Source organism: Pleurodeles waltl, chromosome 10 (genome assembly GCF_031143425.1).
Source record: "Pleurodeles waltl isolate 20211129_DDA chromosome 10, aPleWal1.hap1.20221129, whole genome shotgun sequence".
Lineage (NCBI taxonomy): Eukaryota > Metazoa > Chordata > Amphibia > Caudata > Salamandridae > Pleurodeles > Pleurodeles waltl.
Window position 1 is genome coordinate 265,561,559 of NC_090449.1, and position 20,360 is coordinate 265,581,918.

General features: G+C 52.9%; 1 protein-coding gene across 3 annotated transcripts in view; it reads left to right on the forward strand.

The window, feature by feature from the left end:
- MRPL28 (mitochondrial ribosomal protein L28) overlaps positions 1-18,655 on the forward strand; it is a 191,282-nt gene extending 172,627 nt beyond the window's left edge. For 2 of the 3 annotated variants that reach the window (XM_069210404.1, XM_069210405.1), the window contains exon 7: positions 18,192-18,655. In XM_069210404.1, coding sequence (XP_069066505.1) covers positions 18,192-18,290 — 99 coding nt within the window. In that variant the 3' untranslated portion in view covers positions 18,291-18,655. The remainder of the gene's footprint in view (positions 1-18,191) is intronic. The other variant, XM_069210406.1, reaches the window with a different exon arrangement.
- The last annotated feature ends 1,705 nt before the right edge of the window (positions 18,656-20,360 follow it).

Below are 20,360 nucleotides of genomic sequence, written 5' to 3' on the forward strand. Positions count from 1 at the left end.
AAATACACACACCTGATACACATACAAACAACACTCCCACACATCCAATACAATATAAAACACACACCCACATCACCCACAACCCCTACGACCAAAAATCAGAGACGAAGGAGAGAGAGACACATCAGAGAATAGAGAGCCAGACACACAGAGGCACACTACAACATCACACACACCACATAGTAGCACAAAGCACCACACACCAACACACTCATCACCACATACACCACCCCACACCTCATCCACACCACCCCATGGCACCACAAAGACACCCACGCTTTACGGACCAAGAACTCAGGGTGATGGTGGAGGAAATCCTAAGAGTGGAACCCCAGCTCTTCGGCTCACAGGTGCAGCACACCACCATAGCAAGGAAGGCAGAGCTATGGCAGCGGATCGTTGACAGGGTCAACGCGGTGGGACAGCATCCCAGAAATAGGGACGACATCCGCAAACGATGGAACGACCTACGGGGGAAGGTGCGCTCGATGGTGTCGCGACACAACATCGCGGTGCAGAAGACTGGCGGAGGACCCCCACCCACCCCACCAGAATTCACAGCATGGGAGCAAGAAGTATTAAACATCCTGCATCCTGAGGGCCTCGCTGGAGTACCCGGAGGAATGGACTCTGGTAAGTCCTATCTCATATACTTCATCCCCCCCACCCCACCAGCATGCCAACCCACACCCCCACCCTCACCCCCAACCCACCATCACACATCATCCCTGAGAATGTATCCCTAGCACAACCCACCCAACCCCTCACCAACCCTTGCATGCCACCACAAACATTGGACACCCATTACCTAAGCATGCCCACTGCACATACCCATCCCCCCCACAAACCACCCTCACAACACCACCCACAAGGGAATGCCTGCACTGGGGGACAAGGGCACCCATAATTCGCACGCTTTTTCACACACAGAAACAATAACCATACTCTCTCACCCCATGCAGGACCTGAATGCCAACACACCGGTCAGGAGGGTCCTCAAATGTCCATCCCACCCCCAGAACAGGCCCCCAGTGAGGACAGCAGCTCTGGCGACCTGGAACCTGATGACCAGCCCGGACCATCGGGGACCTCTGGGCAGTGGGTTCCCCAAACACAGACACAGGCCACAGCAGACCCAAACCCCCCTGGGAACAACAGCACAGCTCCCACCCAGCGGGCCCATGCCTCTGTCTCTAGGACAGGTCAAGCAGCGGTGTGTCTGCCACTACAGGGCACCCAGGCTAACCCCAACAACAACAGGGACCTGGGGGCAGTGGTAGTGGGCACACCGTCCAGGGGACAGAGGCCCAGGCAAACAGGGCAACTCGGAGGGGTGCCGTGCGACGGGGGGGGAGGAGAGGCCCAGGGAACCCACTCTCAAAGAGGCCCTCACTACCATCATGGGAGCATACCACCACTCCCAAGAGACGATGGCGACGGTACTGGCCAGGTTCACCGAGATCCAGGCACAGCAGGAAGAACGCTACATGGGGTTCAGCAACCAACTCACCACCATCGCTACCGCCATGGGGAGCATGGTCCAGGCCCTCAACAGGATAGAAGACACGTTGCGGGACCATGTGGCACCACACAGGGCCACTGTCACTAGCCAGGAACAGCCTACCACCTCCGCCGGCGCTAGTGGACAGGAGGCCCACACACAACGACAGGCCACAAGAACCCCACCTCCTGCTGAAGAACAACCACCCCGCAAGAGGAGCCTAAGACCCAAAAAAAAACCAGAGTAGCATGCCAAGACCACCGCCAGCATGAGATACCCCCAGAAGTCATCCCACTGTCCCACATTGCCACCCTGTCCAAACTCAAACAGCCCCTGCTCCATCCTTCCACAGGCATATGGACAATAGACCTGTCAGACTGAGAACTGGACTCTGCCATGGACATCACTCCACCCCCCCCCCCCACCCCCCCTATCACCGTCATCATATAATGTACCATTATCTAAGCACACAAAATAAAACAATTATTGCACAGAAAACCGTTTGGAGTCATGCTGTATTCTCAAAAAATCGTACAACACAGAACAGTTCACAATATGTGATGTCAGTTAGTGATGACAACATACCAATGTCAATACGCTGTAGTACATGGCCAAACCAAGCAGAAGTCGGGCTATGAGTCATTAAGCACTGAGAAGGGAAGGGAAAAAGAAAATGTTATTTAAAAGAGCTGGGGGGAAATACATAAAGTTGAGATGCATGAGGCTCTAAGTAACTGGGAAATGGCGTGGCTGAATCTTACCTGTGTGCTACTGAAAATACTGTTGTATGACAGCTTCCCTGTTGTCTGTTTCCTCACCGTCGTCTTCCTCCTCTTCATTCCCCACAGGCTCCACGGCTTCTATGACACCACCATCTGGACCATCCTCCTGCAGGAAAGGCACCTGGCGTCGCAAAGCCAGGTTGTGAAGCATACAGCAGGCCACGATGATGTGGCACACCTTCTTTGGTGAGTACATTAGGGATCCACCTGTCATATGCAGGCACCTAAACCTGGCCTTCAGGAGGCCGAAGGTCCTTTCAATGACCCTCCTAGTACGCCCATGGGCCTCATTGTACCGTTCCTCAGCCCTGGTCCTGGGATTCCTCACCTGGGTCAATAGCCACGGCAGGTTGGGGTAACCAGAGTCACCGATTAGCCACACACGCTGTCTCTGTAGCTGTTCCATCACATAGGGGATGCTGCTATTACGCATAACATACGCGTCATGCACTGACCCAGGGAACTTGGCATTTACATGGGAGATGTACTGGTTTGCCAAACAGACAACCTGCACATTCATAGAATGGTAATTTTTTCTATTTCTGTACACCTGTTCATCGTCATTTGGGGGTACTAATGCCACATGGGTCCCATCAATGGCACCAATGATGTTGGGGATATGTCCAAGGGCATAGAAATCACCCTTCACTGTGGCCAAATCACCCTCTTCTGGGAATATGATGTAGCTCCTCATGAGTTTCATCAGGGCAGACAACACTCTGGACAGAATCTTTGAAAACATAGGCTGAGACATTCCAGATGACATGGCCACTGTTGTCTGGAATGAGCCACTTGCAAAGAAATGGAGGACTGATAGAACCTGCACTAGAGGGGGAATTCCTGTGGGTTGGCGGATGGGTGACATCAGGTCTGGCTCCAGCTGGGCACACAGTTCATGTATAGTGGCTCGGTCAAGTCGGTATCGGAGTATTATATGGCGTTCTTCCATTGTCGACAGGTCAACCCTGCGGACGGTGCCTAGGAAGGACAACATGGAGCACTGAGTCAATCAACTCACAGGTACGTACAACACAGCTTGCACAGTACACGAAAATGTTTTGACTGCTATGTTTGTATGTGTGCAAATGCAAGGCCTAGGCCTGTGTGACGCAGTAGAATTTAAGCCATGTGGGCCCTTGAAATGGCGGCTGCCTGACCTCTAAACTGGGACAATGGGATGTGAGGTCAATGCGCTGGCGTGGCACACCGTGGCGGTAGTCGGTCGAAGACCGCTGTACGAAGTCGCATTGGTTAACATTGAACCCTATGGGATTCAGGAGCCAATGACGATGTGCGCCGGCGGTCGCAGTACGCACCGCCGCGGCCGTGACCGCCATTTTCTAACTGCTTAATCACTCGAGACCTGATCATCCACAGGAGAGGACCTATACTGCAAGTGCTGCTGTGAACTCGGTCTGGAAGTGACAATGGCTGCTGCGACTGGGGAAAGGGCCCCTGCCTTCACGTCTGAAGAGTTGGAGAAACTCGTGGACGGGGTCCTCCCCCAGTATGCGCTACTCTACAGGTGAGTACACTGAGTGCACATTGAATGGGTAATGCCTGTGTGGAGTGGGGTGGCTGTCAGTTGGTGGGGTGGGGAGAAAATGAGGAATGCAACGCACGACTGATGAGAGTATGGGCCACATGGCAAGGGTGGGGAGGGGGGGCATGTACTCCAAACATGCAGAAATGTGACACTTTCTCTTTCCCACCCTGTACATGTCAAACAGGTGAGCGCCCATCAGAAAATCGATATTTGGCGTGCCATCGCCAAGGAAGTCCGGGCCCTGGGGGTCTACACCAGACGGGGCACCCACTGTCGGAAGAGGTGGGAGGACATCCGCCGCGGAACCCGAAAGACCGCCGAGTCACTGCTGGGGATGGCCTCCCGACCTAGGAGGGGTGCCAGTCGTACCCTGACCCCCCTGATGTCCCGGATCCTGGCGGTGGCCTACCCTGATTTGGATGGGCACTTGAGGACATCACAGCAGACACAAGGGGGTGAGTATCAGCACATTCTCCTATCTATACGCGCAGTGGAGGCGTCTGGGTGGGGGAGGAGGGCTGTGGGTGACAGTAGGCCAGGGCGCTTTCTGTAGTGTAGTCCCCTCCCTTAGACATGGCCCTGTGCCCCCGCCCACCACCTCTGTAGGGTGCCAAGTGCAGCTATCCATGGTCCAACATCACCCATGAGCGCGTCTGTTGTCCCTCGACCTGTTGGCCTAGTCAGAAGTACAGAGTAGTGTACCCCAAGTTCACGGCTTAGTGCATGAGGCACCTGTGTCTGTCCTCTCCGCCAAGGCTATTGACAAGGCATGCACTCAACTTTGTTTTCTTTCTCCCCCCCACCCTTATTCTTTGTTTCTTGTGCATTAGCATCATCAGGCGGAGGAGAATTGGCGTCGGAGCACGAGGGAGCTGCAGGTCACCAGGCCCCGGTGGGCACAGACACCGAGGGCACCAGTGATCCGGAGGGCGAGGGGAGCACCACAACGGGGGCCGGTGGAGACACCAGCGACACGGACACGTCCTCGTTTGGGAGCTCCCTAGCGGGGGCGGCAACATCTGTGCCCCCAGCAACAACAGGTACAGCCGCCACCCAGCGCACCAGCACCGCCCTCTCAGCAGCCCCTCAGTCTTCGCTCCGTGCCCGTTCGCCCAGGAAGGCGCGCGTCTCCTTCGCCCCAGGCACCTCAGCCCCTGCCTCTGTTACCCCTGCTGCCCTCAGTGCGGAGCTCATTGACCTCGTGAGGACGCTCATTGTTGGGCAGACTACCCTTTTGAATGCCATCCAGGGGGTGCAAAGGGAGGTGCAACAGAGCAATACCTACCTGGAGGGCATTCATTCGGGTCAGGCTGCCCATCAACGAGCTTTCACTTCTCTGGCCTCAGCACTGACGGCCCTGTCTCCAGTCTCCCTCTTCTAACTGCCTCCAGCCTTTCTCTGTCTCCTGTTCCTCAGCCTATCCCATCCACACCATCTGACCAGCCTGCACACACCTCAACACCCAAGGCCAGCTCATCCAAACATAAGCACCACAGAACACACAAGCATTCACCCAAGCAACACCCAGTTGCAGACATACCAACAGTCACTACCACCTCTGTGTCCCCCTCCTCCTCGTCTCCCTCCTCCCTCCCTGTGACGTCTACACTCACACCTGCATGCACACCAACATCAGCCAGTTCTTCCATCACCAGCACACCCTCCACTACAGTCCTCACACGTGCAGTCACCACCCCCACTGCCATGTACACGTCCCCTGTGTGCTCTCCCACGGTGTCTGTCACCCCCTCTTCCAAGACACATAAACGCAGGCAGACACCCAAACAACAGCCAACCACCTCACGACAGCCTACGTCTCAGTCACCTGCACCCAAGGACAGCACACCTGACTCTCCTACAACCACATCCTCTTCCTCCACTTCTATCTCCACTACTCCTACCCTTTACCCTGGCCCAAAGAAATATTACCTCACAAATGTTGACCTCTTTCCCTCCCCTGACCCACCCCCTCCATCTGGGAAAAGTCCCAAAGGCACCTCAGCCACCACCAGCCCAGCTTCCAAGGTACAAGTGGTGCATGGAATATGGAATCCACCCTTTGGCGGCAGTGACACTTCACTGAGCAGCAAGGGGACTGGCAGCCCCCCCCCAGGCAAGAGGACCCGGAAAGTGAAGGTCCGCCGTGAGCGGACTGAGACGGCTGCCCCCAAGGAGGTGACTCAGGCCACTTCACCTGCCACAACAGCCAGGGGAGGCAAGGGCCCGAGAGCCCCATCTAAGGAGCGGAAGGGCAGCAGGGCGGAGAGGCCAGCCAGCAGGAGCGCGGAGCAGGAGGGTCCCACACGCCCCATCCCGGCTGCAAGGGACGACCCCAAAGGGCCCAGGACTCAGTCTCCGAAGGGGCCTGACACTGCACGTTCGGAGGGCGAGTGAGCAGATTGTCCAGGCCAGGTCTGACTCCCTACACTGACTGGAAGAGCACCGCTGAACAGGGCCCCGCCGTGAAGACAAGCACCGCTGAACAGGGCCCCGCCGTGCAGAAGAGCACCGCTGAACAGGGCCCCGCCGTGCAGAAGAGCACCGCTGAACAGGGCCCCGCCGTGCAGAAGAGCACCGCTGAACAGGGCCCCGCCGTGAAGACAAGCACCGCTGAACAGGGCCCCGCCGTGCAGAAGAGCACCGCTGAAGAGGGCCCCGCCGTGCAGAAGAGCACCGCTGAAGAGGGCCCCGCCGTGCAGAAGAGCACCGCTGAAGAGGGCCCCGCCGTGCAGAAGAGCACCGCTGAAGAGGGCCCCGCCGTGCAGAAGAGCACCGCTGAAGAGGGCCCCGCCGTGCAGAAGAGCACCGCTGAAGAGGGCCCCGCCGTGCAGAAGAGCACCGCTGAAGCGGGCCCCGCCGTGCAGAAGAGCACCGCTGAAGAGGGCCCCGCCGTGCAGAAGAGCACCGCTGAAGAGGGCCCCGCCGTGCAGAAGAGCACCGCTGAAGAGGGCCCCGCCGTGCAGAAGAGCACCGCTGAAGAGGGCCCCGCCGTGCAGAAGAGCACCGCTGAAGAGGGCCCCGCCGTGCAGAAGAGCACCGCTGAAGAGGGCCCCGCCGTGCAGAAGAGCACCGCTGAACAGGGCCCCGCCGTGCAGAAGAGCACCGCTGAACAGGGCCCCGCCGTGCAGAAGAGCACCGCTGAACAGGGCCCCGCCGTGCAGAAGAGCACCGCTGAAGAGGGCCCCGCCGTGAAGACAAGCAACACTGAACAGGGCCCCGCCGTCTCAAGCACCGCTCCGCTGGGCCCTTCCTGTCAAGCACCGCTCCGCTGGGCCCCGCCGTCTCAAGCACCGCTCTGCTGGGCCCCGCCGTCTCAAGCACCGCTCTGCTGGGCCCTTCCTGTCAAGCACCGCTCCGCTGGGCCCCGCCGTCTCAAGCACCGCTCCGCTGGGCCCCGCCGTCTCAAGCACCGCTCCGCTGGGCCCCGCCGTCTCAAGCACCGCTCCGCTGGGCCCCGCCGTCTCAAGCACCGCTCCGCTGGGCCCCGCCGTCTCAAGCACCGCTCCGCTGGGCCCCGCCGTCTCAAGCACCGCTCCGCTGGGCCCCGCCGTCTCAAGCACCGCTCCGCTGGGCCCCGCCGTCTCAAGCACCGCTCCGCTGGGCCCTTCCTGTCAAGCACCGCTCCGCTGGGCCCTTCCTGTCAAGCACCGCTCCGCTGGGCCCTTCCTGTCAAGCACCGCTCCGCTGGGCCCTTCCTGTCAAGCACCGCTCCGCTGGGCCCCGGCGTCTCAAGCACTGCTCCGCTGGGCCCCGGCGTCTCAAGCACTGCTCCGCTGGGCCCCGGCGTCTCAAGCACTGCTCCGCTGGGCCCCGCCGTCTCAAGCACCGCTCCGCTGGGCCCCGCCGTCTCAAGCACCGCTCCGCTGGGCCCTTCCTGTCAAGCACCGCTCCGCTGGGCCCTTCCTATCAAGCACCGCTCCGCTGGGCCCTTCCTGTCAAGCACCGCTCCGCTGGGCCCCGCCGTCTCAAGCTCCGCTGGGCCCCGCCGTCTCAAGCTCCGCTGGGCCCCGCCGTCTCAAGCACCGCTGGGCCCTTCCTGTCAGGCACTGTTCAGGGTTCACTGTGCCCAACATGCATCCTCCTTGTCCAGTGGGGACATTTATCCACCTGATGGACTGTGGCTTTGCACACCCCAGGATGGCACAGTGGGCAAGCCGCCCACTGTAGAGACTTGAGAGACTGTGGCTTTGCACTCCCCAGGATGGCACAGTGGGCAACCCACCCACTGTAGAGACTTGAGAGACTGTGGCTTTGCACTCCCCAGGATGGCACAGTGGGCATTGTGGGCCCATCGTGGATCTGGCGTCGTGGACTCATGTGGCTGTGGTGCCCCCCCCCCCTTCCCTTCCCCCTGAGGTGCCTGTAGTTTTGTCACCAGATGCCCCTGCAGTGTTCTCTCCAAAGGACTCAGGTCTCCTGTGTGGGCTTTGCCCTTGTTTCGCTACACTTTGGCCCACGGACATGATGGATTTGTAAGATGTGCAGGACTACTTGCTTCAGTTATCCACTGCTGTGTAAATAATTTGTTTATCAGAAGAAAGTTTTGATGGTTGATAATACTTTTCTGAGACTATTTTGTTCATAAATATTTATTCTCAATTTGGTTATGTGATTGTATTTTTTACGGGTGCTTGGGTGGTGTCACTGTGAGTTGTTGCTCTGCATTGGTGTGTACATCTTGGGGGGGGGGGGGGGGGAGTGCGGGTCGCATATGTGTGTGCCCGTAACCTTTCCTCCTCCCCCCCTCCCGTGTGTCGTAGGTGCAGGACTCACCGTTGACGTCTGCGGCGGAGTTCGTACTCGTGGTAGATGAGCAGGTAGACGAGAGCAGGTATGATGTTCAATAAGGGTTCCATGCTGTCCTCCGTCCTCGTGGAGTGCGTAGAGGTGAGCGTTTTCCCGTTCGTAGTCTGTTTCCGCCGTGTTTTTATCGGCGGTGCTCCCGCCCCGGAAAAGGTGGCGGATTGGTGAGTTGTGATAGGGTGGGCGGTACATTGTCTGCCGCCTGCCTGTTGGCGGTGACCGCCGCGCTGTTTGTTTGTCCCGCCGTGGCGGTCGGAGTGTTAAGTTGGCGGTCTCTGTTGGCGGTTCCCGCCAGGGTCAGAATTCCATTTTTCGGACCGCCAGCCTGTTGGCGGGTTGGCCACCGCTTTATCACCGACCGCCAGGGTCAGAATGACCCCCTAAGTGTGAAAAACGAAAAAACAAGTCAGCAAGCCTTTTCCATCTCTATACCCAGGATCTAGAAACACAGCTCTGTGCCCGTTAGGGTTGTGATAATGTTCCTCTAAAATAGGAGAGCGGTTAGGATGCACCTTTTCAAGGTGTGCAAGCGCTCTTGCGCTTTTTAAACAACACCCACCGCACGCCCATCAATTTCGTTGATGTGTGGACTTGCCTTTGAAAAATATCTTGCTTTCATTTGTGGAAGGCATACATAGGTCATGCCTTTTCCAGTGTTTAGCCTTCCTTGAGGGCACCGACCAATTACTGAAAATATACAAGGCTCCATGTTTTCCGTATGGCTTTTTTGTCTGTGTCGGCCACTGTAGCGCAAATATTTGCCTATATAGCACAAATATTTGCCTCTATATACATGTAATTATTTGTATCTGGCCTATTTCCTGATAGGTGCATATGTTTCTGGTTGGGGGAATAGTTACCTCTAAGTAGTTGTGTAGGAAATTATGTTTTGTAAAAGGTTATTGATTTGCTTTCATAAATGGCTGTGAAATATGAAAATGTTCTTCAAACTACAAAACGAGATACACAAGATTATACCTACCATAATTGTATCCTTTTCTAGGTACAACTTGAGCCCTGACATATTTTGGGCATCCTTTTCATAATGGTGTCCAGCCTTGGCATGTTAATAGTTATTAGTAGCATAAAGGGGACTCTGGTATAAAGTGGCTAACCTTGGAATTCTGTGGCCTTCTCTGGCATAGTGATGGCCATTCCTGGCTTAGTAATAGGCATGCCCTAACATATAGAGGGCATTCCTGGCATTTGCTGATGATGTGCATAAGTCAGAATATGTTCTTGTGGGGCATCTGTGCATCTGGCATTATTTCAGGTGGATATTTGATAAAAATGACAAGGTAATGTTTGCGTATCAAACTTGTAATAACTTAAAATTAAATCAGGTGTTTCTATTTTAAAATAATTATGTACAGTCAATGGCATCCTCTTTTGAGGTCGGGGGGGTGATTGAGCTACCAAAATTTGGTGTTTTGGAACAAAGTATTTTTAAAAAAAACAATTTTATTCATTTTAAAAGTACTGGAAAGGACAGTACAGGGTAAGACTCACGGAATGATAAAGAGAAGAGGATTTGTTGCAGGAAGATAATCGTACACATTAGGAAGTGATCCAACAAAGCATAATACAGAATCAATCCACACCAGCCAACCCCTAGTCTCTTGCGTCCCTGGAATTTCGTGGTAGGAGACCCAGCCATTTTCCCCCACACCTTTATGTATTTGCGTGGGCATCCTCTGGCCTCATAGGTTGACCTTTCTTGACTAGCGCACCAGTCAACCCCGTGCCTCCACTTCAGAGGGGACGGTATAGTGGGGGAGTTCCAGTGAACTGCAATGTCTTGTTTTGCTATCATCAGCGCAGTACCCACAAAAGTTTTCTCTGCCCTCGAGCACCCCACTCTCTCCATCACACCCAACAAAACCAGTGCCGGAGACAGCTGCAGCCCCCATTCCACCACTGCATGCAGCTCTCGAAAAAGCCTTTGCCAGTAGAGCGCAATTTGGGGGCATCCCCATACAATGTGAAAAAGTCTGCAGGTCCTCCCATGCACCTTGTACAATGGGAGGAAGATCCGAGCCTGGCCCGATGCAGTCACGCTGGAGAGAGGTATGGCCCATACAGGAAGTATAATTGTATCAATATCAATCTGGACAATATAGTTATCAACCTGGGTGCCATCAATGCATCTTGCCAGTCTGCCTCCTCCAGGGGACCCAGCCAGCCCTCCCAGTGGGCCCGAAGATGGCCCAAGTCACCCGGAGTATTGTTGATTAGCATTCTAAAGAGCTGGGAAACACCCCCTTTCCCTAGAGCCCCCATCAGCACCTTAGCTTCTAGCGGGCTATGTTCTGGTATTGTGTCAACACGTGGTAAGTGTGTGTGAAGGGGATGTCGGAGCTGGAGGTATTTATAAAACTGTGTGGGCAAGTTGTTGGTCAGCCTGTAGGTCTTGAAAGGTTCCCATAGCACATCCCCCAACAGGGACAGGCCCAGCAGGTCCCACCTCCCAAACCCATGCAAGGTCACTGATTCCTTCAGCCAAGTACCATGCCACAAGGGGGTCTGCTGGGTAACTACATTCTCCCAACGCGTATGCCGCAAAGCTGCCCGGCAGGTGAGGAAGACTACCCTGGTCACTGGTTCAAGGTTGCGAGGAGTGGTGATCCGTAAAGAAGAGCTAGTATCTGAAGAAAACTTACAGCCGTCAGTTCAAGCTGATAAGCTAGGTCCGCCCAGTCCCCATTGAACCAGTTGTGAATGATGAGCAATTGTGTTGCCAAATAATACAGTTGTAGGTTGACCATGCCCATCCCACCTTCGTAAGAACCTCTTTTACAGTACTGTAACGCAATGCGGTGTCTCGTTCCGTGCCAATGAAAGGAGGCTACCGCTCGGTCTAGGGCCCGGAACCACAAGCCATGGACTGGAAGCAGAAAGTTCTGAAGAGCACATAAGAACCGCAGCAAGATCATCATTTTACATAAGGCCACACGACCCTTCGCCAAGTCTGCCTTTGCCCGAGATGCCAGTGGGGTCATGTTCAGGGCCCATGTCAGCTCAGGGAGGAGAGTCACCCAGACGCCAAGGTATTTAAAGCTCAGTCGGCTGATAGGAACCTGATCTTGCCAATCATAGCAGTCAGGGGAGGGGGCTAGTGGCACAAGCACTGACTTAGCCGGATTAATTCGCAAGCCTGACGCCTCCTCAAAGCAACGCAGCAATTGAAGGCTCTGTGGGCCAGTTTCACTAGAGTTTGCTGTATATAATAGGGCGTCATCGGCATACAATGCCACGGAATCCTCGTGTGATCCCAGCTCCACCTGCGGTATATTGGATCCATCCTAACCAAGCGACCTAAGGGTTCGATTGCCAGAGCAAACAGAAGTGGGGATAAAGGACAACCCTGATGCGTCCCTCGACCAATGGAAAAGGCAAAGGATAGCCTGTTGTTCACCTGAACCCGGGGTACAGGATTGATGTATAGAGCTTGGACCAACCGGCAAAATCATGGCCCCAAGCCTGCCTGGATTAGCACCAAACGCAAGTATTCCCATTCCACCGCATCTGAGGCTTTTTCGAAATCAATAAAAAGGAGTGCTAGATCAGAGGGAATGTGGTGACGTCGAGCCAACACTACATGGAAATGACGTATACAATGAGGCGTACCCCAGTTGGTCAATAGACCGCATTGGTCGGGGTGAATCAGAAGTGGCAGGACCCTCTTGAGGCGGGTCGCATGAATTTTGGCATAGATTTTTATTTCGTTATTAATAAGTGAAATTGGTCTGTAGTCCGCGCAAGGCCTGGTCGGCGGCTGTGTCTTAGGGAGTACCAATGTAGTTGCTGTGTCCATTCTGTCTGGAAAGGAACCAACCTGGGCCACTTCGACATAGAAGGCCTGAAGTTGCGGCGTTAAAACTTCTTTAAACATTGTGTAGTATTCCAGTGGAAACCCAGTGGGTCCAGGAGTTTTCCCTGCCCCTAGTGACACGATTGCCTCAATTATTTCTTCCCCCGTTATAGGTTCATCAAGGATGTCCGTTTGTGACAATTCCGGGAGGGGAACATCATGCAAAAATTGTCAGGCATTTTCTGGGATAATCGTTGAGGAGGCTTTGTAGAAGTTGCTGTAGTAAGAGGTGAAAGTGTCTGCTACCTCTTGAAGCTTGGTAGCCCCCCTCCCCTCCTGTGTTTCTAATTTCGCTGATAAATCTAGATGAGTAATGATGTGATACCAACCAATAAAGTAGTGTCCTATATTTGTAACCCCACCCATTTACATGGGCGGTGGAGGCATGCCATAAGTGTCTTGCTGCCTCCAGGGAGAGGTTGCGTATCTCCTCCCGTATGAGTATGAGTTGCCAATTCAGGGCCTCAGCAGGTTGTGTGGATTGTTTAGCTTCCAGACGGAGGGCTCGGGCTTCCAAACTAGAGATGTGAAGCCTCTGGGATCGCTTCCAGGTGCAGACCAGTCCCTTCACAGCCCCCCTTACCACTGCTTTACCCACTCCCAACAAGGTACCTGCCGAGGGGACTGAGTTCGTGTTTAGGGAACAGTATTCCTGAATAACTGCCTGCAATTGTTGGGCAAAGGGTTTGTTTTGTAAGTACCATGTGTTCAGCTGGCACATGGGGCAGGCAACTGCCAAAGCTGACCCTAGCACTAGCTGCAGCAGAGCATGATCAGAGATACCTTGGGGAAGTATCTCAATGTACTTGAGTTGGCTGCAGTCTGTAGGCGGCAATAAAATGAGGTCTATCCTAGATTGCATTCGGTGTGCTGCTGCGGTGTGTGTAAACCGAGTTTGTTGTGGATGCCAGATTCTCCATGCATCGCATAGCCCCAGGGATGCCTTCCAGTTCGTCAGGCTGTAGGCCGCCTCCTGCCTGTGGTGTAGAGGTCCCAAAACGTCCTGCAAGGGGTCTGGGACCGCGTTAAAGTCTCCACCTATCAGGGTAGTCCCCTGAGGCAGATTTCAGGAGTATTTTTTTAAGGTCGTTTAGAACGGTGCATAGGGGCGCAGGAGGGCGTATACCCATATAACGTTAAGTGTATGCCCCTGGATACGCCCCGACAGGACCAAGAAGTGCCCTTGGGGATCCCGCTGTACTTTGGTGACCATCTTTGGAAAAAATCGTGCAGCATCACCGCTACCCAGCTTGACCCACAAACAAACCCGGCGTGGTAAACCCTGTCAAAGCCTCTACGCGGTAGGAAAGGACAATGATCCCGAGTAGGTGGGTTTCTTGAAGCAGGAGCAAATCAGGTTGGTGGCGTTGGGCATTTGTGAGGACGGCTGTGTGCTTAAGCTTATCCAAACGTCTGTTGACGTTCGAAGAGAGAACTTGTATTGGTCCTACCATTTATGTGTATAAAGGTTGATGGAACATTACGGTCGGGGGTTATATCACCTGTTCCGTGAAGTAGGCGAATGGGACCGTCGTCTCCACGTCCGCCAGTGCAACCCAGTAAGCAAGGTGTAAGTCTAAAAACCCTGTGTGTCTGAAGTAAGAGAAAAGCAAATAACAACTCCCAACAACAACACAAGCTGCCCAGTGGCAGAAATACCTTTGAATCCCCAAACTCCTACCCTACCCCATACTCCCACCCCCAAAGCATCTGTCACACTCATGAAACATTAAACTCTAGAAGACCCTAACCCGAACTTAAGCTAATCAGCCGTGGTGACCCCTCTATAAAGCCGGATGTGTGGATCAAAATTAAGTAGATAGTTACATAACAAGAAATAAACGAGTATTGAATTTGACTCGCCCTTCCCCGTTCCTCCCGGTAACTCAAAGCGTTGGACTCCGGGACAAATCGGTGTCATTGGATGGGTCAGTGGGGCCAGGGGGCAACCCCACTGTTGATATCCCTGCTAATGCCCCTTGAGTCTCACTTGTGTCCTTCTCTCCATGGGGGGCTGGACCGGCAGATGCCTCCTGCAGCAGCAATAGGGGAGAGCCCGGTCAGGACCCACGCTGTCCTCTGCGCCTCCCAGACCGGGTACAACGTCGCTGGCTCTTCAGTCGTGAAGACAGGTGATCCAGGCCCGGAGCCGGCCACCCCAGCCCAGGGGCTGACTTCAGATGTCACCGGACTCTCCTCAGTCAGCCGTGTCCAGGCCGCCACAAGAGAATTGAAAAAATGGGTTTCATTGGCATGTACCACTCTGAGGCGAGCCAGGAAAAGGAGGCGGTAAGGTATTTCCATTGCCCACAATTTCCCTGTGTTTATAGTTGAAAAATTAAAGTTTTACTAGTCTTGGCGCGGATTCTGGGGGGGTATGCCTGGCCTGCAGAGCTCTGTGAGCTCTTTCTATGGCAAACCAAGGCATGAGGCAATTCGGTGGCACCCAGGATTTGAACCAGTCCTCCAGATAGGAGGCAAGGGAGGAAGTCTCTGTATTTTCAGGGATGCCAATTATGCAAATGTTGTTGTGTCATAAGTGATTTTCGGCATCCTTCTCTTCGATGTGACTCGGATGTCCATACAAGAAGCTGGGCGACCTGCGTTTTTAGGGCATTCATTTCGTCTTCCACGCTGGACAATCTGGATTCCGTCTCCGTGATCCCTGCTGTAGCACCAGGGCCACGTCCACTCTGACCTCCCCGATTTTTTTTGCCTCCACTGCAGCTTGGGAGGAATGTATGGCCTGAAGGATGGTGGTCACATCTCCTGGGGACAGGGACTTTCCTCCTGTCCCCCTCCCACCTGCAGGGGTCGAGCCCGCGCCAGTGGCCAACTGGTCTGTGTGTGTTTGCGCTGATGTTGACCGGGCCCGGCTTGTCCTTGGCCATTGTAGCTCCAGCTAGTTTCTCTGCCCGTTCTAGCCAATGCAAGTGATTTGGGGGCTGCAACGTCCGTCGCTCCAGGGCCCAGCTCAAGTTCATTTGGGGCTCCATGACTAAGTGTCCCCCCTCCGCGGCTCGCGTGGGTAGCTCCCCTTCCTCAAAAACTTGGAGTCACTGCCCAGATCACCGGGGCCCTCTCCTACATCCACAGGATCCCATTGGGTCCGCACCCCTTCATGATTGTGCCACTGCCCATCCTATGCAAATCCAAGCCGCAAGCTGCTCCGGACCCTTCTCCCGGGTGCCACTGCTTCCCAATGCGGGCCTCCTTACTATTGGTGGGAGCCCCCCCCGGCAGCTCCAGCCGGTTCACTCTGAGTGGGGGCCACCATAGTTTTTCATTCGGGGAGGGGGGAGGGAGGACACCACGCAGTCCAATCCCCCCGGTCCAAAGTCACCCCTACCTCCACTGCCAGAGAAGGCTGCGGGTCCCCTGGGCCCAGTCCTCGAGCGCTGCTGCGCTCCTCTGCAGTGTCTGCGGCGACGCGGACACAACCAATGGCCTGCTGCAGTGCACCAGTCGGGTCGGCTGTCCTGCTCTGCTTCTCCATTGGGCCGCCTGGCAGTTGGATAGAGGACCCCTCTCCTCCCTGAGGCCGCTACTCCTTTCCAGTCTCTTCGGGCCATGGTGCACCCATCAGCCGCTGCCTCCTGCAGCCACGGCCGCAGCAGTACCAATCATCCGGGGCCCCGTTCAGACCCCCAGGTCTCTCCTCAGGCGGCCGGGTTGCAGCCGCCCCCTCACCCCGCCACTATCACAGTGATGGCAGCGCTTCTCTGCTTGCGCAGTCCCTCACTGGGCCGCACCTCAGCCCCCGAAGCAGATGGGGGGGGGGTCACAGGCCACCTCACCTGGCCACCCCAACACGCCGCTCTTGTCCCTCTCCTCACACCGGGGCGGCGCTGGCTCAGCAGCTCCCAGCATCGACAGTCAGCACCTCAACGCGCTGGTCGGATGGCGGCGCCATTTTGCGCGAGGGCCTTGCTCTTCAGGTTTCACCTCGTGGGGCAAGCCACTCGTCAGTGGGACTCTGCTATTAGTTCCCCCGATTGCCCCAGGCACCCGAGGCACCAGAATCAGCCAGAAGGATGAGGGATTGTAGGGCTTAGGCAAGGACAGATGACTGAGGGATCAGGAGCACTTCTAAAGTGCAACCGCCATCTTGACGCCTCAGCCACACCTGAAAGAACAGAAAGTATTTAAATTCAGGAAATATCAAGCCAGTGATGAAAAGCTAGTTCATATAGCAAAAACTGAAATGCAAACAATTGAGGCTGATAGGGTGATTATGAGAAAATGTCAAGCAGACTGATGAAAGAATGATTGATTACCTTTGCATTAGGTATAATGTTGATGCTTGAGTGAAGATTCCTGCTGAGTTGGGAACATGCATTGATTATGCTATTTCCTAGATGTCAGGTGCTGCTTGCAGCTGTGGCTGGGTTTCTTCATGACTCTTGTGGTCAACTTTGTTGGCTTTCCATTAAATTATTTATTTGCTGTACTGCTGTTAAAAGCCAAAGAGTTTTGCTGTCTGAACATTTATGGTCACTGTGGCTTAATGTTTTACTTCTTCTGTGTAAGCCTGTGAGATATGAACAGCCAGATCTGTAGCTGTTCTGACTGTGAACTCCGAAATTGAGATCCTCTTAATCCTCATAATTGTTTAATTTATGTGCTTAGAAGAGATACTATGACCATCAAGAAAGGAAGCAGAAATTAGAAGTGAAAAATGATTGGGGTGGGATATATATTATGCTTCGCAGGCAGAGTTGGTGGAATTTTGGCCACTCTGCGCTACGCTTGTGGCACCGAGTTCTGGCCAAATTCCACAAAACCGGCATGTGGTGGAGTTTTGTCTCATGCACAGCTCGCCAACTGTAAGTCAATGAGTGCAAGCGAGACTTGGTGCTCCCCCAGCTCAATTTTTGGTTACAAGGAGGCACTCTGTGAGATTTCCTAAATGCTGGCAGTCTGACCATTCACAGTCAGAAAGCTGCAGTTCGAGTAGAAAATGTACTCAATCAGCAGCAAAATCAACTTGAGCAGCAGCGTCCTCTGGCCGCCGCATGGTGCTGTTAGCACTGATTTTACTGCACAGAACAAGCTCCCAGCAAAAAAAATCAGCACGAGCAGCACTACACGTCTATGTCTGTTGACGGGACTGCGGAATCTTGCAGAGTTTTGATGTAACTGCACGAGTTGCGCCCACCACTAAAAAATAAAAGGCCATGAGTATTTGATGTGCCTGTAAAATTTAAAGAGGTTTCAATCAATAGTAAGGAAAACTGTACAGTAAAAATGTTGTTCACCAGGTTTTCTGTTTGTAGGAGTCTGAGGGATGAGCCAACACCAAAATATTTATTTTTAGCAAACTTACTTGAAATTCGTTTTTTAAAATGTACCTTTTGGTCCTGGTTTTTTAGAACTTTTTTGGTGGACTCTGGAGAACCCCCCTTCCCTGGGCGAAGCTAGGTTTGTTTGTTGATGCAAGGGCATGAGTACTTACTTTGTTATGATACTAATAAATTATTTTGCCATGAAAGAAAATAATAGAATTTTCTAATTTCTAATAGTTTGTTACCACTCTGTGATTCATCGATTACCATTTTTGTACCATTGGCCGCGTGAAATGTCAAGCAGGATAGGGTTTCTGTAGTTGTATAAAGTTGCACAAGTAACATTTTATCACACCTTCTATGTTGTTCTCCTATTTGGCATTTTTTTTTTTTTTTTTTGCAGGATCCAGTTCCTCTTTTCAAAGTCTACGCAGAAGAACTTGCTCAGCAACTACAATCTCAGGAACTTACTGAGCCACTGGTAGTAGAGCAGAAGCACTGAGTGCCAATGAGGATCATTTATTAAGAACAGACTAATTTAGGGAGTGCCGTAGATACTTGAGTTTTCCTTATAAGGATCGGTTACACCAACTCTGACTACATGCAAAACAAATACCTTTCTCTGAGGCTTTGTTCTGTAATGTGACTCTTGCCATTTCAGTGCTAGACCATCTTCTTGGATATATTGATTCTGTTTTCACTGAATTCTCATACCGCAAGTTCATGATTGATGGCTAGTACAGAAGAGAGAGGTATTCATTTGGTAGATCATTTTTGAGGTGCTGCTGAAGTGCAGATGGTTTGGTGTGAAATTTAAAATGTATATTCTTAATACCAATTAAAGGAAATGTAATTGTTCTTTTCTCACCATTGAGTCCAACACTGTTTTGCAACATTTTGAAAGACTAGTCCAGTGTCTCAGGTAAACTGTTGCTACTGGGAAGTGCTGATTCCCAGTAGCTATTAGGAGGCACAGAAGTAGGTGAGGTAAGTTTAATATTCATGAGTAAGCAAATATATTCAGAGATGAACAGCATAACCTAGTGTGCAACTTGATAAACGTTGTATGCTTGAGCAAATATTCCCTTTCAATCATACCTTATGCTTTTTGATACTGTTGCAGTAGCGGCCAGGTTTTCAGTATACATATGACATTTCTGTTTGTATGTGTTTTCTGAATGCATGTGTGACATTCCTTTGTTTGCATAGTACCTGTGACATTTGCATGCCTCGCATGACACTTAATAGGTTCTAAAAACATCAACACAAACACTGAACTGATACAGTGATCGCCAGCCTTGTGTTTTTTCTTCCTGTAATTTTGTATCTGTGATGAGAATAGAAAACACACATGTTCCACAAAGCAATGGAATAATTTAAATCGTGGGATCTACACTCATGTAGAAGGCTGGCTCAGTATATGGGGTACACATGTAGGTGAGGCGCCCTGTACTGAGTCCAGGTAACCCCTAGTGATAGTGTAGGAGGTTCTAGATAACCAGAGCTCTGAGGGATAGCTGTGGAGATAAGCTAAGGCTTAACCAGGAGGTGTAAAGCAGTTGCAAAGACTGACACGTCAGTCAGTGATGTACAAACAGGAGAGAACCACACCAGTGTTGGAAAGAAATAGTCTATATTTATTGTACCACTCACACTGGAACTAACTATGGTATATCTCCTAACCGGAGATATGAGCATACAAAAATATACGTAGAAAAAGATATGTACAGGCATATAATGTGCTTTTATGGGGGATGGGGGCAAACCATATACTAAGTAAATGGAATGCGTGAATCACTTTGAACCCAAGCTACCACCCAGGGACCCATAGGACTGGGGAAGCACAGGAACACCCAAGGTAAGTAGCTAGGATTCCCCAAGCACCTGTGTGCAGAGTTGTAGCTCCGGGTCAGTGTCTACAAGATAAAATGGGGAAGTTGTGGTTGGAACTTTCGGGTTCTAGGACTCTTCAAAGAAGACACGGAGGTAGCCCATTGGGACATGGGAGGTTAGATAATGTCCCCACCCGTGGATACCCAGAACAGTGGAGGACCTACACCAGGGAGCTCAGGTGCATAGAGGTGACGTTGTGTCAGAACCTCCCAATGAAGCCAATAGAGTCCTCGGTTGTCCAGCTGCTGTCGTGACCTTATGGACCTGGTCGGTGGAGCTGGAGAGTGATGGAGGCCGGGGCTTCTTGGAGCTAGGAGGTCTTCTGACTGAAGAGCCAACAAGTCTTGGCATGATAAACAGACACTGTGCACAGGGGTCCCAGCTAAGCAGCTCCAGTGAGGGACCATGAGCTTCCCAGTTGCACGAAAGATAGGTCTGATCTATGGAGAGCCACAGAACCACCACGTGTGTTGTAGAGCCTTGAAGAGTTCGTGGGACAGCAGGATCCACAAACCCGGTGTCGTCGTTGAGGTGCCTGCTTATGCAGGGAAATGAATCCTTCACTCCAAGGGAGATTCCTTCTTGCTTTCCTAAGTGCAGGCAGAGTCCTTGTGACTCTGGAGGATACATGGCCGCGGGAGTTGCAGACGTCTTGCAGAACTTTGAAACAAAGTTGCAG